Source organism: Miniopterus natalensis, chromosome 17 (genome assembly GCF_054644295.1).
Source record: "Miniopterus natalensis isolate mMinNat1 chromosome 17, mMinNat1.hap1, whole genome shotgun sequence".
Lineage (NCBI taxonomy): Eukaryota > Metazoa > Chordata > Mammalia > Chiroptera > Miniopteridae > Miniopterus > Miniopterus natalensis.
Window position 1 is genome coordinate 41,223,889 of NC_142097.1, and position 26,501 is coordinate 41,250,389.

Genomic DNA, 26,501 nt, shown 5'->3' on the forward strand with positions numbered 1-26,501 from the left:
GGCCCTTTACTCACATGTCACCCTGAGAGAAAAAGATTTGAGTTCTCATCTCTGCCCCTCTGTCCCCAGCACAGCGCCCGGTCCAGCTGCCGAAGCTAAACTAGGAGGGGCCCTTTACTCACATGTCACCCTGAGAGAAAAAGATTTGAGTTCTCATCTCTGCCCCTCTGTCCCCAGCACAGCGCCCGGTCCAGCTGCCGAAGCTGAGCTCTGTGCCTGATCCTTGTTCTGACAGGGCGAGAAAGCAGAAGGCAGAAGAGGAAGGGGCTGCTGCTCCATGCAGGGGGGATCAGAAAGGAGACAGGGGAGTCAAGAGTCATAGCCACGTTTCCTCCAGCCGCTGGTGTTCCCCCAGAGCCCCAGCAAGAAGCCTTGGGAACAGCGTGTTAGGTGCTGGGTTCTGCAGGCAGAAGAGCAACAGTGGCATCTACAGGGCAGCCAGGTGAACTTGGCCGGGGAGGCGTGGAGGAAGGTTAGGGAAAGCGCCGCCTTCAAACACGCCCCACAGTGGAGACGTCAGCGGGCCGGCAAGCCGGCCTCTTCTCTACACACCTGCAATGACAGGCGTGTGCACAAGTGCAAGCCACCTTAAACAAACCCATAGGGCCAGGCCAGTCGTGGCTCAGCGGCTAAGCATCGACCTAGGGGACTGGGGTTCGATTCCCGGTCAGGGCACATGCCCTGGTTGCAGGCTCGATCCCCAGTCAGGGGTGTGCAGGCGGCAGCCGATCAATGACTCATCATTGATGTTTCTATCTCTCTCTTCCTCTCCTTTCCTCTCTCTAAAATCAATAAAGATATTTTAAAAAAGAAAAGTGGGCTGCAAAATAGATAAGACTGACCTCGAGCTATCACCCCTAGCTGATGGGCACATGATACCCCTCTCTCTACATTAGTATGGGTATGAAATCGTCAACAAATGGTTTTTTAAATGAAGTGTCTTGGAAATACCTGGAAGAAACAGGCCACACTCTCCAAATCTTATTACTGAGCCAGCGTCAGGCGTCACCCCTCGGGCACTATTTTCTCAGGATGGTGGCCTTTCCTCTCTCCCACTGCCCTCCTCCCAGGGCTGGTGCCGATTTAAGCCTATATCAGGGAAAACATCTTCGGTGGCAAAACACTGGTTTGAAACCAAAACGAAAACGAGAGAAAAGCAAGAAAAACAAGCCAAACGAGCGCACACTCGCCAGTCCCTGGGCTCCGTCCCGGGTCAGAGCGCCTGTGAAGTTACTCTTTCCAATGAAAAAAACCACAACGGGCTCACACTTCTCTTTTCCTAGCACTGCCTTAGGCCCAGGACCACGGGAAATACCGAAGGACAAAGACGCCGCAGAGGGGCCAGCAGGCAGCGGGGTGAAGTTGTCCTCGGGCCGCGGCCCAGCGCCGGCGCTCGGCTCCGGGCGCCCCGGGCTCCCGGCCGGCCCAGGACGCGGGGCGGCTGCGGGACTCGCGGGGAAAGAGGACCGACCGACGGTGCCGCTGCCTCCCCGCCAGGGGAAGACCCCTGTCCGGGGTCCTGATGGGCCCAGAGGGACACGAGCATTCCGAGACGCTACAATTCAGATGGCGGGGGCTTCATCACGATAATTAACTCCGCCTGCGCTGGGAAGGGCTTCAGATCCCCGAGCGGCTGGGCCCGCAGACAGCCTGCCAGCCTCAGCGACCTAACGTAACCGCCTGGTCTTCCTTTTTTAAAAAAGCCTCTGCCCTCCAGAGCCTGCGGGAACGAGCCTGCGGGAACGAGCCTGGCTCTCGGCCGGGACAGAAATAACTTCCGCCCCCAACCAAGATGGCGGCCCCGGCGGGGCGGCCGGGCGGAAGTGACTTGTGGGGCGGCTGACGGGTCCAGCATGGCGGCCACGGCCACCTCCGCCGCGCTCAAGCGGCTGGATCTGCGCGACCCCGCGGCGCTTTTCGAGACGCACGGAGCGGAGGAGATCCGAGGGCTGGAGCGCCAGGTTCGGGCCGAGATTGAGCACAAGAAAGAGGAGCTGCGGCAGATGGTGGGCGAGCGGTACCGCGACCTGATCGAGGCGGCCGACACCATCGGCGAGATGCGCCGCTGCGCCGAGGGGCTGGTGGACGCCGTGCAGGCCACGGACCAGTACTGCGCGCGGCTCCGCCAGGCGGGCTCGGCCGCGCCCCGGCCGCCGCGGGGCCTGCAGGTCAGTCCGAGCCCCGGGCCCGCCCAGCCCCGCCGCTCCCGCGGGCCCGGCCCGCCCGGGCCGCAGCCTCACCTGCCTCGGGAGGAGCCTGCGGCCGCCTGGGGCCTCCTCCGCTCCGGGAGCGCGGCCGGCAGTCCGCCCGCCGCTGCTGACCCTCCTTCGGCCTCTCCTCCGGGAGCCGCCCGCCTTCCAGGCCGGGTCCCCCCTCCTCGCTCGTGGGCTCCCGGGCGCTTGCGTCCCGCGTTAAGGAAAACGCCAGGGGTCTCCCTCGTCCGACGGCGCCGCGCCGCTCACGCCCGCTTGCCAGCCCCCTCCTCACGTTACCGTTAGAACCGGCTTCTCCTTCCTGTCGACGCGGGCCCCCGTCGTTCATCCTCACCCCAACCCCAGGAATAACGTCCACGATCCCAAGCAGCCATTCCGCCGGCTGCTGGAGGATCGGCCAGCAGAACACTTCCCCGTTAGAGAGCCAAGGGGATCACTGCCAGGTTCCCCTAAGTGCCCCCCCAGGCCTGAGGGGAAGGACGCTGCCCTGGGGCAGCGCTGGGGCAGCGGTCCGCTTCCTAGCGGGTGACTTAGGGGCGGAATGGCACGAAGGGTGAAGGGTGAGGGAAACGGGGCGTTTGCTCTGAGCCGCCTGGGAGGAGAGCCTTCCGCGACATGCCGAGAGGCACTGCGAAAGGACCAGTTAGCTGCATCTTGGAAGTGTTTCCTACAACCCGGGTTTTGGAGGAAGTCGGGTCAGTGGGCCCGGCTGGCGCAGCAGAGCCGTGGAAGGTTGGAAATGGCTCCTTTTTTAAAGGAGCGCCCTCCGCCCCCTGTAAGCTGTGCGGTGGGTACACGTCCCCCCACGGGGCGGCCTTTGCAGCCACCGAATCACGTTTATTAGTAAACCAACCCGTCCTATGCCTGCTTTGAGAAAGGTATTTATTTTGATAGTTGTTTGAGCTGCCTTATAATAAACCCACAAAACTTTGAGTGCACAAGGGAACAGAAGTCCCCCAGTAATCGGGTCGAGGTGTTAAATCCACGGAAAGTTGGTAAGAAAAATGGAAATAATTTACAATAGCAGTAGACAGTATTTTAGGGTCATGGTGATTGGTTCCCGTAATAATTGTGCACGTTTACCATAGAATTCTGAAGGAAGTCGCTTCAGACCTGGGTCCTTCCTTCTCAGTAAAGAGGGGCCGTAAGGACAGATGACTTGGAATGTGGGTCTGAAATATATAAAGGCAATTAAAAACGTGACCATTTTGATGGAAGCAGGGTTCCTCACCCTTGGTGCTGTTGACATTTGGGGCTGGGTCACTCTTTGTGGGAGCAGCTGTCCTGTGCACTGCAGGATGTTTAGAAGTTATCTCTGGCCTCCATCTACTAGATGCCAGTAGCACCCTCCCGTCACCCCCACTGTGATAATCAGAAATGTCTCCAGATACTGCCAAATGTTCCCTGGGAGATGAAATCGCCCCTCTGCCCCACACATGACCAATGGATTCAAGAGCCCCTGAGAGAAAGTAGTGCAGGACAGGAACCCCTTGGCCACCAGGCTGATACTAAGCAGCGAGGAGCCTTTGAGAACTAAGCAAAAATAGTATCTAAGTGGCCACTGACGAAGGTAAACTTGACATCAAGAGACAAGGACAGATTGGAGGGAGTAGTGAACGAACACAGCACAAGCGAAATGTGTTTGGGTTAATCTAAATGTGGGTTAATCTAAATGTAGCAGAGTCATGGAAGTGTAACAGAAACACGGGTACAGGGATACCACGAGACCCCATCAGAAGGACATGACCTTCCTGGGATTTAGCAGCAGGGTGGTGGTATATGCTAAGACAGATACAGAGGCTGTGGCTAAGATTTCTGTTAGAGGGATGAGTTCAGCTTTAAGTGTACTGATTATGGAATGGTAGTGACACCAGGCAGCAGCACAAAGGGCTGGACTGGGATTCAGGGGAGTGGGGAGGACCAAAGATAAAGATGTGCTAATAGTGGTCTGCTTAGAGGCGATGCTTGAGGGAAGAGACTCCTGAAGTCTCAAGACAGACTGAGAGGAGTGGAGGCAGGAGGACTGAGCCAGGGGGAGAGCTGGTGGAGGGCTGGGAAGAACGCCAGCCAGGAAGTCCATGGTGCACTTGAAGGAGCAGGAGAGAGTGTAGGGAGGCTTACCATCTGAAAAAGGAAGGGGAAGGCTCACTCGGGGGGCATCCATAGGGCTCCGTGCCATTGAGACATCACAAGGATCACTGATACCCAGACTGAGATGGCCAGAGTAAGTCTGCTTCTCCTTGGTACTGAGCAAAGATGCACGACATGGGTGGGACTGCACAGCACTCCGACTCCAGTAATCCCACTGCACCGCGCTTTGATGCCTTGCCGAGCGGCACTGAATCAGGCTTGATGAAAGCTCTGAACCCTAAAATGCCCGACAACTTAGCCGGCCCAGCACTGCCCTGGCTTTTGCCTGTTCTTCTGACTCCTGCGCCCTTCCCGCAGCCACAACCATCCCGGGAGAAGTTCTACAGCATGGCCGCCCAGATCAAACTCCTCCTAGAAATTCCTGAGAAGATCTGGAGCTCGATGGAGGCCTCTCAGTACCTCCGTGCCACACAGCTGTACCTGCTCTGCTGCCACCTGCACAGCCTGCTCCAGCTGGACTCCTCTGGCCCCCGGAACAGCCCCGTCCTCTCCCGATTCCCCATCCTCGTCCGGCAGGTGGCCGCGGCCAGCCACTTCCGGTGAGCGGGCCCAGCGTGGGGACCTCTGGTGGGGTCCCGGCTTCACCACTCTAGTTTTATGGAGGATGTCTTCTTTCCTGATGCACCAGGGCTCTTCTCCCAAAATGTGAAAAATTCCCTGGTGACCTTTGTCATCTTCCTAGGTCAACCATTCTGCACGAGAGCAAGATGCTGCTCAAATGCCAGGCCGTGTCGGACCAAGCTATAGCTGAGGCCCTGTGCTCTATAATGCTCCTAGAAGAGAGTTCTCCTCGCCAAGCCCTGGCAGACTTCCTGTTGGCCAGAAAGGCAGCTATTCAGAAACTTCTCAACCAGCCGCACCATGGTAGGTGTGGCTTCTTTCCAAAACTTGGTCCATAAACATAGGAACGGAGACAGTTGGGCTGTGGGAGACTGAAGCATCCAGTGTTTTGTTTTTAACTTTTCTAAAGGAAATGATTTAAAAGGATGGTCTCTTCTCGTAGGTGCTGGTATCAAGGCTCAGATTTGCTCATTAGTGGAGTTGCTGGCCACCACTTTGAACCAAGCTCATGCTCTTTTCTACACTTTACCAGAAGGTCTCCTGCCAGATCCATCCCTGCCATGTGGCTTGCTCTTCTCAACTCTGGAGACCATCACAGGCCAGCATCCTACTGGTGAGCTCTTAGCCAACCTTTTTTATTTTCTAGTTCATTCAGCTGATGTTTATTGAGCATCTACCATCTGACAGCTATTATGCTAGGCTCTCTGTCGATACAGCAGTGAACTGGACAAATATGGACCCCACCTTTGTAAAGGTCACAGTCTATAGGTAGAGGCAGGTTTTGAGCTCAGATACACACATAGCTGTTTAATGTCGATATTGGTAAAATTTCTCCCAATTGGAATTAAATGCATTTGGCTTTTATGTGGCAGTGGATCCCCATGAGGCTGGAGTAGATGCTGAGAGCTTACTGAGGAGGCTGTCATTGCGACCCAGGTGACAGATGATGGGGCAGTACAGATAGAGCTAACTGGACAACTCAGATATGTTTAGGAGGAGATGATCTGGTGAGGGATTGGCTGTGCATGGTGTGGAAGGGAGGTGTCGATGAGTTTACTAGAAAAAGAGCTTGTTTAAAAGTATTGATGATTAGTTCACTCTTGAAAATACTGTGCTGGGGACGACTGACACCTTGGATGGGAATGTGAGTGGGCTGGCGATTGTGGCTCAGGAACAGAGCTATGAGGGGTCTGGCTGGAGACACATATCTGTGACTCTCTGCATGTGGCTGTTGTTTGAAGCCATGGGGGGATGGGTGACATCATCAGTAAGAAGAGAGGATGACTTAGGAAACTGTAGAACTCAAAGGTCAGACGGAGGAGACAGCCAAAGGTGGAAGAGAAACAAGCAGAATGTGGTGACAGCCGTGAGGTCCTTTTCAGAGGTGTATTAGCTGGTTTCATTTCTGGCTACTCTGTCTCTCAGCTGGGGCACCACTTCCTTACGCTTTGGTCTCCCTCCACGTATCTGTGTTTGCACATTTCCCCTCCTGTGACAGGTGATTATTGGCTAATTTGTCATGGCATTGGAAAACAAGTACAGGGGACCTCAGGAGGACCTGTTTCAAGCTCCAGAGGGTGATTGTGCACAGTGAGCGGGCCTCCTGGCATTGCACAGTGTGGGCCTGTGCCCTTCTGGAGAGGTCACCTCTGAAGAGCTACAACAACTCACTGATCTGGATGAGTGGCCACCAGTTCTTCCCTTAGATCCTCAAGGGAGGTGGGATGGTGAGGGACAGGAATTGTTACCTTTTTTGACAACTAAAGTTTTACTTTGCAAATGTCAAGGACTTCACAACACCCAGTCCTCCTTTCTCTCTCTGATTCCTTTCCTCGCTTCCCTCGCTGCCTTCTCAGCCGACAGGATGACCAGACTTGGAGGGAAGCTGCCAGCTCCCTGATGATGAAGGCCCTGTGCAAATTCCGTACTTTCTTTTCCCCCCCTTTTCAGGGTTCCAGTCTGCCCTCCCCGGGGAAGACTAGAGGATCTTTGGATATTCCTTCTAGGTCCGTTTTTTAATATGCTATTCAGAGGATGGCCCGATTCCCTCTCACTTGGCCTTCTCTTTAGAAAGGGGCGCTGGCGTTCTGCAGGAAGAGATGAAGCTCTGCAGCTGGTTCAGGCACCTGCCAGCATCCATTGTCACGTTCCGGCCAGCTCTCCGCACCCTCGCACATCCCATCAGCCAGGGGCACCTGACTGACACGCTGCAGAAATGGATCCACATGTGAGTAGCCAGACGGAGCCTTCCTGAGGCTGGTGGGCACCAACCAGGCAGCCTCGTGTGTGGCCATACAAGGGCCAGTGATGAACAAGGGACAAGCCTGACCTCCTGAATGATGCTCTGCATGGCGCCCAAGAGGTCACGTGGGCTCCTCACTCAGCCGCCTGTCACCACCTTCATAGCCGGGTAGCCTCCATTGTGGGGAAAAAAGGAGGAATTTATCTTTCAAAACACTATGTAGAAGATTTTATGTTCTCTTTATGTAAGAGTTCTGCCGCTCCCAAACTTTTATTGGGTGCATTGGTTTTTGAGGCCATTCTATGGGGCTCTCGGGGTAGGCTTGGTGAGAGGGCCACAGGCTCTCTGCCCCGAATCCTGTGTTTATACATATTTCTAACTGCCCTGAGATAAGTGTTTTTATATTTTGGGACCCAGATAAGAGTTTTGCAAATGGAGGCCTGCTCTCTTTCTTAATCAAGGCGTGGGACCATGAATTTCACAAGGCCCAAGGACAGTGATTTTATTGCAGGTGCAAGGAAGACATTAAAAATGGGATCACCAGCCTGCTCATGTTCGTGAAGAGCATGAAAGGCCTGGCGGGGATCCGGGATGCCGTGTGGGAACTGCTTACCAGTGAGTCTGCCAGCCACAGCTGGGACGTGATATGCCGGCGGCTCCTGGAGAAGCCACTGTTGCTATGGGAGGATCTGATGCGGCAGCTGTTCTTGGACCGTTTACAGGTACCATGGGCAGTCACATGGTCCGTCAGTTTTATGGCCAATCTTTATGTGATCTTTGACTGACTGGGTTGACTCCTGTCACTCCTAAGTGTATTTTTTCCCTGCTGACTTACTCCAGGGGTTCCCATGCATGCCTTTCAGGGGGGTCTCACTCCAGAGTCCCATGCATGCCTTCTAGGGGGTCTCACTCCAGGGAATCCCATGCATGCCTTCCAGGGGGTCTCACTCTAGGGAGTCCCATGAATGCCTTCCAGGGGGTCTCTTCTGGATATGAGCCGAGATCCAGACTCTGGTGCTAAAAGAGCCCGGGCTTCTGGCAGGTGATCGGGGGCATGTCCATGTCCATCAGTAATGACTGTCCTCTGCCATCGCCATGTCCTCTTTCTGAGCCTGGTGGAGAACCTTCTGAATGCTGGGGTAGACGCTACTTGCTGCTCTTATTCTGAGGTTTCTGAATGGAATTGTGATTAGAACTCTTCTCATTCTGTTTTAGACTCTGACCAAAGAGGGCTTCGACTCCATCTCCACCAGCTCCAGACAGCTCCTCATGTCCGCGTTGCAGGAGCTGGAAAGCAGCTCCAGTAAGTCCACGTCCAACAAGCACATCCACTTTGAGCATAACATGTCTCTCTTCCTCTGGTCCGAGAGTCCCAGCGACCTGCCTCCTGATGCTGCCTGGGTCAACGTGGCAAACCGGGGCCAGTTAGCCAGCAGTGGGCTCTCCATGAAAGCTCAGGCTGTCAGCCCTTGTGTCCAGAACTTCTGTGCTGCCCTAGATGCTAAACTGAAGGTGAAATTGGATGACCTCCTGGCTTACCTTCCCTCTGACGACCCGGCACTGACCAAGGACGTCTCCCCTGGGCAAGCCAAGAACTGCGCCTTTGACAGGTACGCAGATGCCGGGACCGTGCAGGAGATGCTTCGGACTCACTCTGTGGCCTGCATCAAGCACATCACTGACTGTGTCCGGGAGGAGCTGCAGAGCATCGAGGAGGCTGTGCAAGGCCAACAGGACGCCCTCAGCCGTGTCAAGCTGCATGCGGTCCTTTTCATGGCCAGACTCTGCCAGTCCCTGGGAGAACTGTGTCCTCACCTGAAGCAGTGCATCCTGGGAAAATCTGGGAGTTCCGAGAAACCAGCAAGGGATTCTAGGGCTCTGAAAAAACAGGGAAAGGGGAAAACTGAGAAAGTCCTACCTATGCAGACCCAGTGGCAGGAAGTGAAGGAGCTCCTCCTCCAGCAGAGCGTGATGGGCTACCGGGTCTGGAGCTCGGCAGTGGTGCAGGTGAGGGACATCGATGCATTCTTTCTGTGCTCACTAGCTCATCCTCACTCTGTCTCCCTTTTATTAGAGTCCAGTTTTGCCAACCTTGATAAGATCTCTTAGTAATAAGGGAATAACAATTCTTACTTCACACAGTTACTTACTTTCACTTATCTCTGCCACATAGAGCAAATATCAAAACTCTTCCATTCGCCTTTAGCCTAGATTTTATAGACAGAAACCCTGGATTTTTTTTCCTTCCATCTGATGAGAAAGACTTTCTCTCTGGACAAGGGTATTTCCTGCTCTTCAACCTAAATGTCATATTCCCTATAGTCTCTACGGGGGTCTTAAGAGCTGACATTTGTAGAGCAATTAGCAACAAAATGCCCATTGCTAATATCAGAAATTAGACAAGAGAAGAATGACGTTTGCCACTGGCCATCCTACATGTGACCTAAACAGCAGAAGCTGGTTTCAAGATTAGAGTTTGAAACAAACTCTACAGGATCTGACTGGCCTCTATGGGTATTTGCCTTTTATCACCAGGTGTTGGCTCATGGATTCGCCCAGTCATTACTTTTAGATGATGCTGGCTCGGTCCTGGCCACAGCCACCAGCTGGGATGAGCTGGAAATTCAGGAGGAAGCGGAGTCTGGTAGCAGCATCACATCCAAGATCCGACTCCCTATCCAGGTAAGTCAGCGCCACAGTCAGAGCCGGGGCTGGAAACCTGCTCTAGGGAAAGGAGAAAGATTTTAGAAAAACATTAACTGACAGCTGCTGAGGAAGAGCCACAAGTAATATTTATAACTTTCTACAGGTGGGGGAGGCAGAGTGGCCATGGGGCCAAGTAAATAGACTGCAGAGAAGCCAGTTAATGATTCTCTTTCGTAGCACGGGCTCTGTGCTAATTAGAGAACCACTTACCGTAAAGTGAGAACAGCCATGTAAAACAGTGCCACCAGCCAGGTCAGCCCCAGACCACCGAGGGAACGACAGCAAATGTCACTCATCTGTTCACTGGTCTGAAAGAGAGGCTGATTGAAGAGGTCAAGGTCTTGGCGTGAAGCCAGGATAAATGGGCCCGTGTTTACTGCATCACATTTAATTGGTACTTGGTGACTGGACACTCCTTTGTTCTTCTAGCCGTCCTGGTATGTACAGTCCTTCCTATTTAGCTTGTGCCAGGAAATTAACCAGGTCGGAGGCCACGCCTTGCCCAAGGTGACGCTGCAGGAAATGCTGAAAAGCTGTCTGGCTCAAGTAGTTGCTGCCTATGAGCAGCTCTCAGGGGAAAAACAGATGAAGGTAGGTGTTTGACGTTTCTCCGTTCAGAATGGAAATGAACCGGAGCTTTGTCTTGGGTCTGGGCAGTGCACTTCAAGGAGTCCGGTGTCAAGGGTCATTGAGCCAGGCTATCTAGTAATTACACCCATTCTCAGGGGTCAGGCAGGTCTTCAGAAAAAGCAGTCAGTACAGTGGGCGAATGAAAGCCTCGGAGTAACAAGACCCTTCCTGACCGGCCCAGCCACTCACCCCACTCGCCCGGCTTGGGGCAAATCATTAATATGTTTCCTCAGGATCAAATGTGGCCACTTAAACTAAACTCCTGGGGGCTGTGAGGAAGTTGGAAGGATTACAAAGCATAGCCCGGGCACACGAGGTCCTCATCAAGAGTCCTGTCTCCCCACCCTCCACTCCTGTCTGTGAAGCTTTCTGCTCTACAGTCCCATTTCATCAGTAACATTAAGACAGGCTACCTCTCGAATTGGGAATCCAGACAAGCCTCCCCTCCCCAGCTTCCCCACAGCTCCTCTCTTTCCCGCAGGAAGCGCTTTTCCCTTTAAGTGACCGTCTCCAGCACCCAAACCTTTCCCTCCTCCCTGCTGTTGGGGTTTTTAGTATTAAGACCAAGTTTCTAACCTGTTGTTGTGAGATGCAGCTGACCTTGAGTGTAAAAAGGGTCTGCTTCTGAAATAGCTGTGATTCAACCAACCCATGAAGCTGCTTATTATGCTCTTATGTCATCTCCCTTAATGGGCGGGGACGGGGATTCGTTTGCAGAAAGAAGGCGCGTTTCCAATGACCCAGAACCGGGCACTGCAGCTGCTCTACGACCTGCGTTACCTCAACATCGTGCTGACCGCCAAAGGTGAAGAGGTGAAAGGTGGTCGCAAGCAGGACTCCAGGTACCCTCGCCCCGGCTCCCAGTATGGCCTCTTCCTAGTGCACGTAGCCTGTTCTGGGAGCTGCCAGTTGGCCCCACTGCACAGTAGCTGTGCTTGTTTTAAACAGTAAGTGCTCCTATTACCAGCCAGATAAACAAGGACCACCTGCTGGATAGATTCCACGCTCAGGCACAGTAAGTGGAATCTCCTTCTTTCCTGAGTCAGCCTACCAGCTGTTGGGTAGAACTTGAGCCTCGAGTGCCCTCCTTAAAAACAAGGGCAAAGAATGGACTTGACTTAGACATCACATCAGCTTAAACCTCTTGAGGATTATTAATAGGATGATCAGTAACACGTGGTTCTAAGCCAGCAATTGAGAATAAATCGTTCTGGGATTTCTCTAGCACAAATACCGGAAGGTGGGTTTCTGTCCTAACGTGTGGGGAATAACCATCCTAACCCTGTTCTCAGAATTGAGAAAGTGGCCGACTGTTTGGAAGCCCTCATTGACCCCTTCGACCTGGACGTGTTCACACCACACCTCAACAGCAACCTCAGCCGCCTGGTGCAGCGGACTGCCGTAGGTCCCGGCCTGTGAGCCCCAAACCCGCTCCAGCACTAAAGCTCGGGGGGGGGGGGGGGGGGGGGCACAAATAGCTGAGTTCAGTTATAAAGATTGAAATTGGATTAGGTGAGATCTTGCTGAGACAACCGTGATCTGACCCCTTTAGTTGTAGATAGGGATTATTTGGGTTTTAGAAAGAGGAATAAAATAAAAGAGCCATGTGACTGAGATTCTGACGGGTGGTAATTTTTAAGCATTAACACACTGAAAAGAACATTCCCCAAAAGGGTGGTTAGAAACAGAGACAGCAGTGACTGATTACTAACAGGAGTGATTTTAACTGGCCAGTAAAAACCCAGCATGTTTTTGTGCCCCCTTTTCATCTGTCAGGTTCTATTTGGATTGGTTACTGGCACAGAGAATCAGTTCACCCCCAGGAGCAGTACATTCAACTCCCAGGAACCCCACAACATACTGCCGCTGGCATCGAGTCAGATCAGGTAACGAGTCTATGAGGCTCTGCTGGGCCCCACAGCTTCCTGTTCATGCTACTGAAATCCGCTCGTCTTGTCTTGGAGGTTTGGACTTCTTCCACTGAGCATGACAAGCACTCGAAAGGCCAGATCAACCAGCAGGAGCATCGAATCAAAAGCGCAGGTCAGTGCAGAAATCGAGGTTCATCCCTATTGATCCTGTCCCATCTCCCACCAAACCACACAGTCAGCTCCCCTTAAAGAATCAATAAAGAACTGAATGGTGACAAAATGCACTAATGCTGCTTTTAATGGCGGTGCAATATAGAAGTACAAGGTTTTACTAGCTTGAGCTGATAGGAGGTTTAAGATGCCCATTTACACTATCAAGTAGCCTCGTAATAGAAACGGGTCTCAGGCTGCCAAGGCTGTAGAAAATACACAGGATAGGATGGAGGTTATTCTTGGGTTTTGTAGGGTAAGAGAGTGAACTGCTAACCCAGCACTGTTGTTATACTTATTTGGAAAAAAATGGATTTGTTTTGGTGATGGTTTCATCTTCCATTTCCTTTCGTTGGGTAATAAATAAAAGGAAATTTGCTTTTTGGAGTTTTAAGTTTTCTTGTTAATGCACCTTTTGTTTCAGTCGGCTGCCATCCATTAGCCTGCAGGAGTCCTGGGTATTTCTGCATTGTGTTGTACTACATGTGTGTTTGAAAGCTCAGATGCTGGCTTCTTACAGCATTGAGTTTGCTTTATTGCTAGACTAAATATTAGTAATGAGTCCTTTCCATATTCCCTGCCATCAAACCCATGAAGATCCAAAATCCTTGTCAAACATCTGGTTTTAAAACTTGGAGATGGTAGTAAAAAAAAAAAAAGTTCCTGCACAAACCATCCACCTCTTAAGCATTGGCCTGTGCAGTAACTTCCCCCCGCAATTCTAAATTTCTACTTCAAGTAACTGACCTTTAAATTCTGTCCATAGTAGAGGAAAACCCATGGAAAGGAGGTACATATTTACCCTTTTCCTACAATAGTTCCATCTGAAAATTTTAGTTGTCCCCATATCCTTTTCAGATCCCCTGAACTAGAGCTATCCGTGCTTCTCAGATCTGCTGTGTGCTGTGTGCATTCCGAGTGGAGCAGGGTGGAGGGTGGGCAGGCAGGAGGATCTGGGTGGACTCTAAGGCACTTTCCTCTCCATGCAATGGCAGGTCGTCCCCCCAGCACTCTCGCGAGCAGATGACCCGATGCATCCCGGCTCCTCATTCAGACAGCTCGTCAGTGAGGAAGACTCAGCTACACCTTCATTATTCAAACTTGGCTGGCTCTCTAGTATGACTAAATGACATGGGATGTGGCCATCACTCTGAATAAATACTACTGTCATTTCTACGAAAGGTGTCTCTGCTCGTTGTTTCTAAGCCATGCCAATCTTTCCAGCGTCAGTGGTAGAATGTGGCCCCTAGTTACTGTCAGGGTTACTTTAAACATAAAGTGAATCCTTGGCCAATAGAGTCCCACAGCACTTGTGACTTTAGACTTCAGATCGCTTACACTTCTCAGCATTCGACAACGCCGTCCTTCTCGACACAAGGTGGAATTCTCACCGAGATCACACGAGCTGCCAACAAGGGGTTTGTAAGACAAAAAATTATGTATTTCTTGACTGTTGGAGCTGCAATGTTTTCTACCAAGTCTGAGATGCAGGCTCTGGAGCAGTAATGGTGACAGGTTATCTGGGTGTACAAGAGTCTGAAAGACATTCTCTGGAAATACAAATACATACAGAGGAGACAGTTATTAGGGAGGGCACTTCGCTCACACAGTCCCACTTGGATCTGACGTCTCCTGCTACAAAGGAGAGCGCTCTCAACAGGACAGCTACATACTAGGAGGTAGTATGGCAACTTCAGTGCAAGACTGAATCAAGGTCTATATTTTGGAAAAAATGTATGTTTTTTCATGGAAACTATATACTCTTTACTAGTTTATTGAATTAAAAAAATTGAAGATCCCGCATTGTTAAAAGGCCTTTTTACATAAAGTAGAATTTCTAATTGACAGATTTGGAAATCAGTCTGAACTGGACAAACTATGGATTCAACACGCAGATGAGATTTCTTCATATTATTACCTTGACATGGATTTAATACCCACCCTCAAAAGAATCCTATAAAAAATTGCTTCAAAGCCCCTTTAAAATTGCAATAGTGCAGCAAAACCACAAGTAAACAACTGCCTGTTAACCTGTTATTTCAAATATAGACTGAAAAGCCAACAGGCATTTTTTTGTGCAATTTTTTAAAACATCGTAAGATGAAATATCAAATCTGCACAGCACTGTCCCTTCACAGAAGGCAAGAAACGCCAGCCCCTCATGTTGCAGGCCGTCCCCGGTGCTGCAGGCTGTGAAAGTGCGCCTCCTTCAGGGTCTGGTTGATGTGGAAGTACGGGCCTTGGCACAGTGCAGACTGCTCGGGCACCGGCTGAGGGGTGTTGGGGCTGGACCCGGTGCCAGTGTGGTTCAAGCTGCTTTCCAGCCCACTGGCCCTGTCAGGGCTGTTAATGCTGCTGCTGCTGCTGCTGCTCCCACCACTGTCACTGCTTGAAGACTAGAAAAAAAGGAAGTTTCAGATTAGACTGTTTGTTTCTTAGGAACTTCACTGTGGTTTAATTTACAGTACCCCATTTCAGAATATCCTTCCTACCCAGTCGGAGAAGTACCAGCATCAAAACATATGCTGATTGGCCTTTAATTTACAAGGTACGGTCCCCTAAGATTTCATTCTAGCCTCACAAGCACCCTGGAAGGTTGAGTATGATTACGGTACCCATTACACATCCCTAAGAAGCGGCAGGGTCCAGGTTCAAGCACAGGCCTACTGCAAATCCCTCCAACTACTTAACTCCTTTACATGTCTTCTCTACCTGTCATTCCAATAATTTCCAATAATCAAAGGAAGAAGGTCTCAGCCTTTAAGGGAATGTATCATTCACTGGTACTGGGTGTGAAAAAGTGTTCTCATAACACACTAGATGGCTTCTGGGCACAAGTGAAGATAAAAAAAACCTGTGACAATTGTTATCTATCTCATGGAGACAAAATGGTATTCTCTGAATGCAGAACACATCCTGAGACTTAAATGTACTTCAGTTATATTAGCATTTTTGCAGTTTGATACGTGCGTGTGCATGTGTGGTTTTTTTAATGTAACCTGCCTGGTTTTTTAATGTAACTAATGTGGCGTGGTGTCTAGTCATCTTCAAGAAGCTCCTCAGAGATCCCTAACAAGGGTCACTCAGAAATCTCCTTCTCCCACTAGGAGGGGTCTCAAAAGAGAAGGCAACGGTAAGGATCTTTTCAGAATTACTGTATTGTACAATTTTAACATTGCAGTTCTAATAAATGACAACCCCGACCACTCGATTAGCACTCCTCTCTACAACTCAATACAATATTGTCCTAGAAGGAATCAACACATGAAAAAGTTAGAATTCTAGTAATTAATGATCTAGTGTAAATTTTTAACTCATTAGCCCTTTGATAGATCTAAACGTATACTCCCCCTTGACTGCTTACAACAATGTAAATTCTACACATAAAAAAACAGACTGGAAAGAAATAGCCCATAGTAGTTATATTAAAATAGAGGTTATACATGCTTTTTTTTCTACCCTTATTACATATCTGCAATATCAAAATAAATGTATAAATAAAACAAAATGTTGTTTCAAGATAGATACTTTAAAAGTGATTTTTAAAATACCAAAAGTTACACCTAACAATACATATAAATCCACAGGGGTATATGGGAATCACAGAGTCCTTTTAGAGAAATTACAGTTGTAGTTGATAAAGGGACATCGGGTTGAGGTCTAAGTAACTCTGACTCTACTACTTAAAAAAATCTTTGTACATAGACGTGCCTAAAACAACAAAGAAAGTATGTTCACAAAAGGCATCCATTATTAACAAGGCCTAAACCAGGAACTGTCACGGTCCATGGGTCATCTGGAGCTCCATAACGTGGGTCACATATTTTACTGCCTATCTTTCTACAATTAACAACCTATCTTTCTACAATTAAAAAATATTCATGAAACATTATAAATGGGCTGAGTGGCATCAGATGGCAGGGTTAGCAGCAACAGTTACATTTACTTAAAGACTTCAGAAATCAAAGCCAATTCAAAAACAAAACCTGCTTCCCATAGAAGCCTCTCCTGACTCAGAGTGTAACAACCAAGCACTGCACTGGTACAGCTGGTTGAGGGCGTGAGTATTTAACAAGCAGGCACTACACTAGATAAGAAACCCACCGCGCAGAAAACTTTGTTTCCTCTTAGTCTGTTTTCTTTGTTTTTCGTTACAGGTACTATCTGAAAATTAAGGCAAGAACTAGAATCAGTTTCTAGTAAGTCAAGTTTCCATCTCAAATTATATTCATTTCACAATATAACAGCCAAGGTGACACTATTCTGAGAAAAGGTAAAAGTTCTTTAAAATAAACAAGTTAGAAAAGATTTCTGTACAACCACCATAGAAAAGGGGGAGGGGGACACCCATATACCAGCAATTTCTAGTCCATTTAAAAAATCTTGTAATATAACTTTATAAAGCTATATAAAAATGTTTAGCGTGGCCTTGATTATAACAGCTAAAAACTGCAAACAACCAAAATGTCTAACAATAGAGTAACTGGCTAAATTATATGTATATAAAGTATAATACATGAATTATAATTTATAACAATGACATTCTATTCAGCTATTAACAATGATACACACAGAGCGAGATAGAAGCCTTTAACATCTTTTTCACGGGTTACAAAACAGCATCTATGGTATGTCAGCTGGTTTTAAAATGTCAGCCATCAAAGGGTCTACTTAATGGGATAAAGACCATTATTTACTTTTAATCCTCAAGGCATAAAATCAAATTTTAACTCTAGCAGTGCTTTAAGTAACACACAGTAGTAAATCACTTTGTCTTATAAATTAAAAAGTTAAAACGGGGGGAAAAATCCTATTTCCCCAAATAAGTGGAACTTTTCGTATCAAACCCTTGGGGGAGGAGGGCAGGACCACTATTTGAAACATGGTTTTGAGAACTGGTACAGAGTGTTTACCTTGTTACTGTTTCTGTTCTTAAAGACTTGAGCCGTTCTGTGCTGAGAGTCTAGAAACTTTGGGACTGAGAAGATTCATCAGACAGGAAGCCTGCCCCCAGGCTCCTGATTCTTTACAGACTCCTCATCAGTTTATCCAAATCCACTGTTACAAAGCACATTTCTTATCTCTGAATTTTCAATTTGGGCTGAGTGCTGACACTAACCAGGGTATTTTCAATGACAACTTTGTATTGCAAATCAAAAGAGAGTAAGGTCATGATCTGTGAAATAAAAACCGCTTGCAAATCCAGGTATACAGCACAATAAAGTTAAATTTGTGAAGGTTATCATCGAGTGTCTCTCTCTAAATATACAGAGGCAGCTCATGAGAATCCCATGGTGAAGATCCCTGTGAAAGCGAGGATTCTAAGTTAGCTTAGGCAGTAATAAAATCTACCTGGGCACCCTGGTAACTGCAGATGCCTGGATAAGGCCAAGAATGCAGTCTATTTTAGAACCACCTGCAGGCTTTTTTAAGCAGTAAACACACCAGGGCCCCGCCTCAGGAAAACCTGGCTCAGGTAGGCAGAGATTATTCTGATGTCCAACCACTATCCAAACAAATGTGTGTGTGCCGCTGTGTACCAGGAGGCCCTGCACTAGGACTCCCCCATCATTTACTTACTGAGCTTTATCAAGAATATGGTGGCGATACAGCCACTGATAAGGACACAGCCACTGCAGGGCCAGGAATCTAGCAATAGTGTGGACGAGGGAGCTAGAAGAGGCTCAAGTGGACGGTATCTGGACTGGGCCTGGAGGACAAGGACTCTGTGTAAGAAGGTGTGACAAACTGGGAGGGCAAGTAAAATCAGGAGTTTCTGCAGAGAAAAGCTAATGGTGCGGTGCGGCTGCGCCCCTCCAGGAAGCGTTAGTGAGGCATACATACATACATACATGCATACATGCATACATACATGCATACATACATACATGAGAGGTCATGGCTGGGTTACAAGGGCCCGAAGTCCGTAGGAAGTTTCCAAGCATGTAAGACGTGTTCGTATCTGTACTGAGGAGTTAGGATGCTAGGGGTCTACTGAGATGAATGAGGTTGTGGAGACTTAGCAGAAGCCAACTGGGCAATTTTCTAGAACATTAAGCAGGAGAGCAGGCCGGCATGAGGACTGTGGCAATATCCATGAAGGGGTATGTGTCACACCCCAGAGGGAGATGGAAGGGATTCAGGAAGGAAATGGAGACATCCAAGTTGACACCAAACACCAGGGACAATGCTTGCCAAATACAGCTGACCCTTGAACAGCATGGGGGTTAGGGGTGCCAACCCGCTGTGCAGTTAAAAATCCGCATATAACTTCTGACTCCCCCCAAACTTAACCACTAACAGCCCATTGTTGACTAGAATACCAATAACATAAACAGTCGATTAACACATCTTTTGTATGTTACATTATATATTGCATTCGTATCGAGCAAGCTAAAGAAAAGATATTAGGAAAATCATAAAGCAGAGAAAATACACTTATGATACTGAACACATTTTTATTCCTACGCTAGTAATTCATATCTCAATTTAAAAAATAGCATCCTAAGGCTCCATGTCATTAAATCTAAGTCACTGCAGTTAAAATTCAAGGTCTTCAATTCAAACACCAATTAGATTTAAAAAACAAACAAACAAAAAAACACTAGACCCTGAAGTCTTCACTTCTTCTAGAAGAGAAACTGAAAATGGCTTTCTAGCTCTATCACAGCATTGACTTGGAAACACTTTCCAGCTACTCTTCTGTTTTGATGACTCCTGAGCAGTCAAGGGCCTTGCTGCCCCTGGGGAGAGTCAGCATAGTCTCCCAGAACCTCCACCTGTCTTCTGGGAGAGGAGACGCCATGGTGAGGAGCAAGCTGCTTAACAGGCAGCTCAGGGCTCACCGGCCCTGCCTTGTGCTACAAGTAGAAATAATAATACCTACTAAAACGTCAGGAAGGAAACGCACATTAGAGTGTAAGTTTGTCTCTGCATATGTCACCTGGCAAGTCAGTGCACATTCTTTAGCTTCCTGGGGCCTGGGGAGAAAGAGGCAGGTCCCAGCTCCAGTGTTCAGTAACTACGATGCACCTGTGTGTAGTTTAATAGTTTAACACGTCTTACTTCCCCGTACTTGTCAATGTTATTACATTTAGGAGAAAAAGATAACTTTTGGGAATTTTAAATCTCTCTTAGTATTAAAACAAGCTTCTTCCAAATGAAAGTTCTTCAAGTTACAAGAAAAAGAAGTCTAGGGTTATTTAGATATTTCAGGAAGACAAACAGTTTCTCTGAGTTAGTCTTAAAGAAACTTACCTCTGCCCTACCTTAGAATTAAAAAGTAACATTTTCATTAAGGTAATTTGTTTTATAAATTAATAAAATAATCCACTTGTAATGAATCATTCTACTATTTCCCTTTAATATGCAATTGTCATAAAGCAGCCAAATGCCCCTAAACTTGGTCTTTTTGTGTTATAAGCATAATGACCTATTCCAGTGGCGAGGATTCAATTATTCAGGGCTTAACTTTCCGCTTTGAAGACTTTGCCCTGCCCTTGCTTCTCTCGCTCTCCCTGGGTTCGCTGGGCCTCATGACTTGTTAATACCACTGCTGGGGAAGCGCAGCACTGCAGGCTGCTGGCGCAGACAGCTGGTCAAGGCTCAGCCGGCAAAGCTGACACAGAGAGAGGGTCACCACTGCCCGTGGGGGCTACTGGCGAGTTCAGATATGTGACAGATAAAAGGTACCTGTGCTGCCTGAAAATTATAACAAAGACAATCAGGTCCATCCCCTGACTAATGATTTACATAGTGGTTTAGCCACTGAATTTCTAGGGACAAGTAAGAACAAGACACACTAACCTACAGGTTGAGTAACAACACAGTTTTCTTCTGTGATGCCAACACACAGGTTTCAGAAAGGCAGTGAAAGTTGTTTTCTACAAACAGCAATGAAACAAAACAAAAACTAATCCTAAGGAGTTTCACTAAAAAGAAGAGATCAGAAATGTTTAACTTTTTTAAACACTACAATTTATACTCCTGTTCTTGGGCATCAAAAATGTAGATAAAGGGAAAAAAGACCAATACAAAGAGTTAGACCTACTACTATACCTTCGAACGAACGTGAGTACCACACGGTGGAACGTACATGCAGATACAAGTAAAGAAATATCCATGCCGACACCGTGAGCGATCACTGCGTACTCTTTAAGGCACAGCCTTACAATCCACAAGAGTCATGGGGACGCAATCAGCGCTCCAGTCTTATCATCAGATGTCCACGGGAGCCTCTAATGTCCGCTTCTTTCATCCTTGAGTCTCCAATTACCACATTAAACAAAGCTTAGTCACCTTTCTGTTCATCATTTTTAAAAAAAGGTCGAAAAAGTATAATAGGAAACTTTTTAAAAGGGATAAAAGCTATAGGAACTGAAGTCTCCGCATAGAAGGATCTAGCTATACTATACTTTTCATTCGTTGTTCCTGAATGAGTCTTACACACGAGAGTTACTGATCCCCTACCCTGGGGGGAGTTACTTTGGATTTCTGGCAAAGACTGGATATAGGTCAAGTCCTATTATTGAGGACGAAGTAAACTACAAATTATCTGGTTGCACAAGAATTGTGACAGAGAATTCTGCTCCAAGTTGAGGCTCAGGAATTTGCCACTGAGGAGTTTCTCTGCCAGGGTGGTAACTGTTAAGGGTCTAAATCTTCAGGCACCTAGTTTAATAGTAGCATCACTTTAAGGTGAGCTTCCCTCCCACACTGTAGCTCAGTGTTCCGAGTGCACGAAGAATTTCTCCCCAGAAACACGAAGCACTATTAGGAAGCCAAAACTTTGGGAGCTCTTCCTCCCTTTCCACTCTCTCTCCCCACTACTCTGCCTTCCACAGCTGCTCTTTTTGAACAACAGAGTGAAAAGGTAAAAACACTGAAAAACAGGATTCTGCATACATATACATCACATATTATTAAAAATATGTGAATTGAAGCAACAAAATATTCTTGCCTTAAAGACAACAGTGGTTCATAAACTATTAGAACACAAGCTGGTTTCTGAAATATCAAATAGGGGGTTCAAAGGGCTTGCAAAGGTTCACGAAACTTCTAACAAATATAAATCTGGGAGGATTTGTATGTAGTGCAGACAAAGACCATTTTGCTGGGAGAGGGTGCCGAGCTTCCTCAAAGGGGCCATGGCTCAAGAAAAGGTTGAAACACTGCAATCAAGTAGATCACTTTTGTTTATTCAAAGAAAGATTTTTATTACACAGAAGAAACTGGGTTGTTTAGCTCAAGCAGTGAAAACACCAGAGACTCTGACCGCACTTCCTACCTCTGTGTCCCAGGAATCATGAAAGACAGGGTTTCTGCTACTCCTTTTGGTCTGGGGAGGAAGGTGGTGGTCTTCTTCAGTGCCATTCCTTCTCCTTTTCCTGAAATGAAATCACAAGGAAGAAACAAATCCAACAATTCATCTTTTGGACACTTAAAATTGTAAACCACGACAACATATAAATTCTCCCTCTTGCCTGAGAAAATCTAATTCATTCTGTGCTATCCCAATAGGTCAACACTGGAAGTACACCATCAATAGGCACAAAGAGCAAAAACATAAAGCAGCAGCAGTAAGGCCATGCTTAAATTAGTGGGACTAATATCAAAAAGAAGCCTGACAATTTTAAATGCCTACTAGGAATAAATAAGAGCAGGAAGACCGTAAAGGTCGAGCTTTCAAACTCCACCTTTAATTAAGGTTATTGTCTTTCTACATTTCCTAAAATTACAATTCCAAGTTACTTAATTTTACTCCTTTCCATATGACAACACCTAAGATAGGAATGGCTGTCTTTGCCTATTTTACCCCGAAAATCCATATAAAAATGGCGCTACACAGAAATATCCAGAGGTTCATGGTAGCCTCTAATCTTTAGTTTTTCTTCATCCCTGATTTTCTAATTGTCACATTAAACAAAAGCTCTGTTCCCTCTAAAGTGTTAAATCACTTTTTGGGACAATCACTGGAAATGCTGCTCTTGGACACAAACTTGATTATTCTGGCTACAGCACCTAGTGTTATGATATAATTACTTTACCAGATTGCTTCTTTGAGACTGTAGCACAAGCTGCTTAAAATGTACAAGTTTAAAGAAAAACGAGACACCCTTCTCAGTCAAGTGTTCTCAGATGTGCAATAGAGACAAAATGTGTATGTTTTTGATGCCAAGAGTCAGGTGTTGTCAGAACTTCTGAAACCCAGTTAGAAAACAGAAATAAATTACAGGAGGTATAATTTTAAGTCAAATTGCCTGGAACTGTGCTGTCCGATATGGTAGCCACTAGCACATGTGGTTATTTAAATTTAAATTAATTAAAATTAAACATCTAGTCCCTTAGTCACACTTGCCACATTTCAGCTAGTGGTAGCTGTACTGAACAGCACAGAGGTTCCCATCACTGTGGAAAATGCTATGACAGTGCTGACTGGAGGCCAATTTCTACAAAGCAGCATAATGTACTACAGTGAAAGCTCTTATTAAAGGTTCAAATTTTTAGAGGTAGAGGAAAAAACAGCTTTTTGGAAAGTAGTGAATTTGATAAGACAGTATCTTCTATACAGTTACATACCTTCTGTGTGAGTAGGGTGGCTTACTGGGGCAGGTCCTTCAAGTTTTGAATTGAGGTCTGGATATTGAATAAACACTCTCACCCTGACCTCAATTCCTGTACTCTGCAACATTCTGAGTACAACTAACGTTATTAATGAGTGTGGATCCAGTATAGGCTTGGAAGGATAAATAGTGGGTGTGTGGTTCTGATAAAACATGAACCAAACAAACTGGCAGAGGGCTACACCATTTATTTCATTTTTTAAGGCTCAGCTGTTTGTAAAATAAGATCATCACTTATGCTCCCTACCTTTCTCCTAGATCAGGTCATATCTACACATTATTTTGAAGTACTCAGAAGCTAAAAACTAATTGAATACCAGGTTTTAATAATTGTTAAATGATGTTTTATCATCATAGATTTGAACCAAGAAATTGCTACTTTCATCCTAATATGACCAGAGAATGTTCATGAGAATATGAAGACGTTACAGGGCAATGTCTAATGGAAGGCTGGTTGACACCTACAGAGAAACTCTTGGAACAGCAATATGTTGGTCCCCCAACTCCTCTTTTATCAGGGTGACAACAGCTGATTGTGCTTTGGGCTGCTGAGTCACTGTTACCAAACTTAGGAGCCTGACCAAAACTTTCCAATTTCCTCATTTATAATGGGGAATATTATCTTCCTAGTGACAAGAATATGAATGTCAAGGAGGCCACAAGGCAAAAAGAGTGTAAGAACAGGGGATGGGCTGGTTTTGCAGATTTCAACTAAACTCTGGGAAGGTCACATGGCATAGCCCAGCCCCATCAAAAGCTGATTTCTCAAAGTACCAGAATTCCCTCCTTCGCCTGGGGGAGGCCCTCTCTTTCTGACGGAACTGGATTAAGAAGGAGCCCTATTTGTTCTTCTCTAGGTTCTTTGCAGGTTCTGTACCAGAAACATTCTTCTTTCAACAAAATCATCAGTAACTGGCAAGATTACAGCTCCATGCTCAAACCTATCTGCATAATCAGTCAGATTACAGCTTTTAACATTAATGCCACAGACCAGGTTATAATTTTAGCAGCCACCCTGTAATTGATTATATTCTCTCTAGCCATCTAGTTATAGACTATTGTTTAGCATCTGTTACTTCTAAGGATGGCTGATTACATCACTTTTCACCATTTCATCTCTCTCCAGCCTTCCTGTCATCGCCTAGAGACTGGGCATGGATATTGCAGAGCCCTTTCTTCCTACTGGGAAAAAAAAACAACCCTCAATATATGAGATAAAGGCTCTGTACTGGTTAAGAAAGGGCTTCCTTGCCACACACTTGCTCCTCTATGGTCATCCCAGTATACCACCATCTTTGGCCAACCTTCATCTTAAAATTGAGGAAAGAGAACCAGAGAAGTGGACTAACTTGGAGATACCAAGAAAGCCAGAGCTGGCAGAGCTGGCCCATCGTGCAACCATGGGGTGAAGAGAAAAGCAGGTAAGAAACCCCTGTCCAAATCAAATGGCCTCTTTTATAACAATAAGTTATAAGTTGACATAAACATGTAGACATAATTTGTGTACTAGGGAAAAGGAACCTGCTACCAGGATAAACACATTCAGAGTATTTGTGTACAGTGCTGGATAAAAGGAATCTCTTTCTAGGAAATATTTTCACTTTTTCAGATATGTGAGACATCCCAAGAGACTCTCCAGAAACTATAAGCTGGGTTTTCAAAGGAAAGGAAAATGGCAGTCAGATCAGGCTTACTATACTTAGTAAGGGCTGTGTTACTAATTCCGACAACATGTCAGTGGTCCCCTAATGTCAAATTTAGTCCACTCTTATTTTCCATATAAAGAGGTTTCCTGCCTCACTTGCTGCATGACCCAAATCAATAATCCTACGCAGAAGTCTGCAGAACCAAAGCTTTTCACTACTGGACCAAATAACCCCAGAAAGCTCTTCTGAATTCTAATTCCACGAATTAACTATCCTCCAGAGCGGGGTCCTCATGGGAAGACTGTCAATTACAATTCAGAGCCAAGGAAAACAGAGGACAGGAAAACATACAGCATAACCTGTCAGGGCAATCCTATGTATCCCCTTAAACCTCACTGAGACTATTACCGAATAAAGGCAAGAAAGCACAGGGGCCCTGGGAAGACCCAGGTAAATCGGCTGAGCTCTCTCCGGTTTGTTTCCCCATCAGAAAAATGTTTAGAGTTGGACTTGGGTGATCCACAGGTTTTCACACTCCACCGTGAGAGATTGTTCTAAGTTGCAGTAAGGCGGATCCTCTTCATTCTGGGGTACCTAATCCCAACTTGCTCCTCTCCACATCGTCATAGGGGTAACTTAAGAAGAGAGAATCGCAGCCTGGTCCCGGGACTCGACTCGAGTGCGTGTCAAGCGAGCATAAAACCCCCAGCCCGGGTCCGAGGCCGGGCGTCGAGGAGAAGCCATGCGCCGCGACCCGGTCCCCCGCCCTCCCGCCCTCGGAGTCAAACGGCTCGGCGTCCAAACAGTTTCGAATCCGGTCAGTTCTCAATGCTCGGGCCAGAGAGACTCCACAAGCCACTCGGGGGCTCTGCCCTTCGTGTTCACAACCGTCCAGGGCACAAATTCTTCGGTCGACCTCACCCCTCGGGGCTGCAGGGTTAAGCCCGATCCCTCCTGACCTTGGGGAGCCGGCAGCGCGGAGCCCGGTCCCCCTTAGACGCGCTAGGGGCTCCCACTCGAAGATCAGACCGTCCTCCCATCCCCCCACCCTCCTAAATTTAGGGCAGGGACGCTTTAGGGCCACCGTCTCTCTTCCGGGACTGACCAGACTTCATTGCACACAGAGAATGACGGGGAGGAGATGGGGTTGAAGGGGGACCCGGACCCCGGAGTCACTCCACCAGTACCCTCAGGGACCAGGGACCGAAGCGCTCGCACGTCCCGCTCCCCTTCTCCCTCTGACTAGGGCACCCAGATAAACACCCGCAGGGCCCACGCTCGCTCGGACTCCGCTTCGGGCGCCCCGTCGACTCCACCCTCCGAGAAAGAGGCGAGGGGCTGGAAAGGAAAGGGGGTCCCTCTGGTCTCACCTGGGGCGGAGGCGCTCGCTCATGGCAGCCGGTGGAGGGGAGCGACGCGGAGCCGCTCCGCGAGAAGAGGGAACAGAGGGTGTAGTGTTGCGGCGGCCGCCACGCCCACCCCCTCGGGCCTTGGCTCTGGCCGCGGCACGGGTGGACTCTGCCGGTGGTGAGTACCCCTCGGTGGGACCCGTACCACTGCTACTTCCGGCGTCTGCTCCGCGCCCCCCCATGTCGCAGCCGCCGTGGTACCGCCCTCTCGCGGCTGCGCAGTGACGCGTCCCGGCCGAG

General features: G+C 47.8%; 2 protein-coding genes across 3 annotated transcripts; one reads left to right on the forward strand and one right to left on the reverse strand.

Annotated features, from left to right (window-relative positions):
- The first annotated feature begins 1,853 nt into the window (after window positions 1-1,853).
- On the forward strand, window positions 1,854-13,765 carry COG1 (component of oligomeric golgi complex 1). Its single transcript, XM_087826330.1, has 14 exons — window positions 1,854-2,168; window positions 4,662-4,903; window positions 5,047-5,228; window positions 5,368-5,538; window positions 6,996-7,152; window positions 7,679-7,889; window positions 8,383-9,174; window positions 9,703-9,849; window positions 10,303-10,464; window positions 11,221-11,345; window positions 11,796-11,904; window positions 12,280-12,389; window positions 12,468-12,546; window positions 13,580-13,765. The coding sequence occupies exons 1-14, from the start codon at window positions 1,854-1,856 to the stop codon at window positions 13,712-13,714; spliced, it is 2,937 nt and encodes a 978-aa protein (XP_087682456.1). The 3' UTR covers window positions 13,715-13,765.
- Window positions 12,120-26,482, reverse strand: VCF1 (VCP nuclear cofactor family member 1). 2 transcript variants are annotated; one of them, XM_087826332.1, is made up of 4 exons: window positions 26,223-26,482; window positions 21,871-21,970; window positions 16,689-16,748; window positions 12,120-14,980 (listed from the first exon to the last, which is right to left on the reverse strand). In XM_087826332.1, the coding sequence occupies exons 1-4, from the start codon at window positions 26,441-26,443 to the stop codon at window positions 14,744-14,746; spliced, it is 618 nt and encodes a 205-aa protein (XP_087682458.1). In that variant the 5' UTR covers window positions 26,444-26,482; the 3' UTR covers window positions 12,120-14,743. The 2 variants fall into 2 exon arrangements, with proteins under 2 accessions (XP_087682458.1, XP_087682457.1); XM_087826331.1 differs by lacking the exon at window positions 16,689-16,748 and having other exon boundaries at window positions 26,223-26,443.
- Window positions 26,483-26,501: the final 19 nt, after the last annotated feature.

Excerpts from the sequence above, each read along its gene's own strand:
- COG1 (XM_087826330.1), top strand. The coding sequence starts at position 1,854 with ATGGCGGCCACGGCCACCTCCGCCGCGCTCAAGCGGCTGGATCTGCGC. Across the intron at positions 4,904-5,046 it reads GCCGCGGCCAGCCACTTCCG|GTCAACCATTCTGCACGAGA; the intron begins GTGAGCGGGCCC and ends TCATCTTCCTAG. Across the intron at positions 5,229-5,367 it reads TCTCAACCAGCCGCACCATG|GTGCTGGTATCAAGGCTCAG; the intron begins GTAGGTGTGGCT and ends CTCTTCTCGTAG.
- VCF1 (XM_087826332.1), bottom strand. The coding sequence starts at position 26,443 with ATGGGGGGGCGCGGAGCAGACGCCGGAAGTAGCAGTGGTACGGGTCCC. Across the intron at positions 16,749-21,870 it reads ATGATTCCTGGGACACAGAG|ATAGTACCTGTAACGAAAAA; the intron begins GTAGGAAGTGCG and ends CTTAATTTTCAG. Across the intron at positions 14,981-16,688 it reads GAAACAAAGTTTTCTGCGCG|TCTTCAAGCAGTGACAGTGG; the intron begins GTGGGTTTCTTA and ends CTTTTTTTCTAG.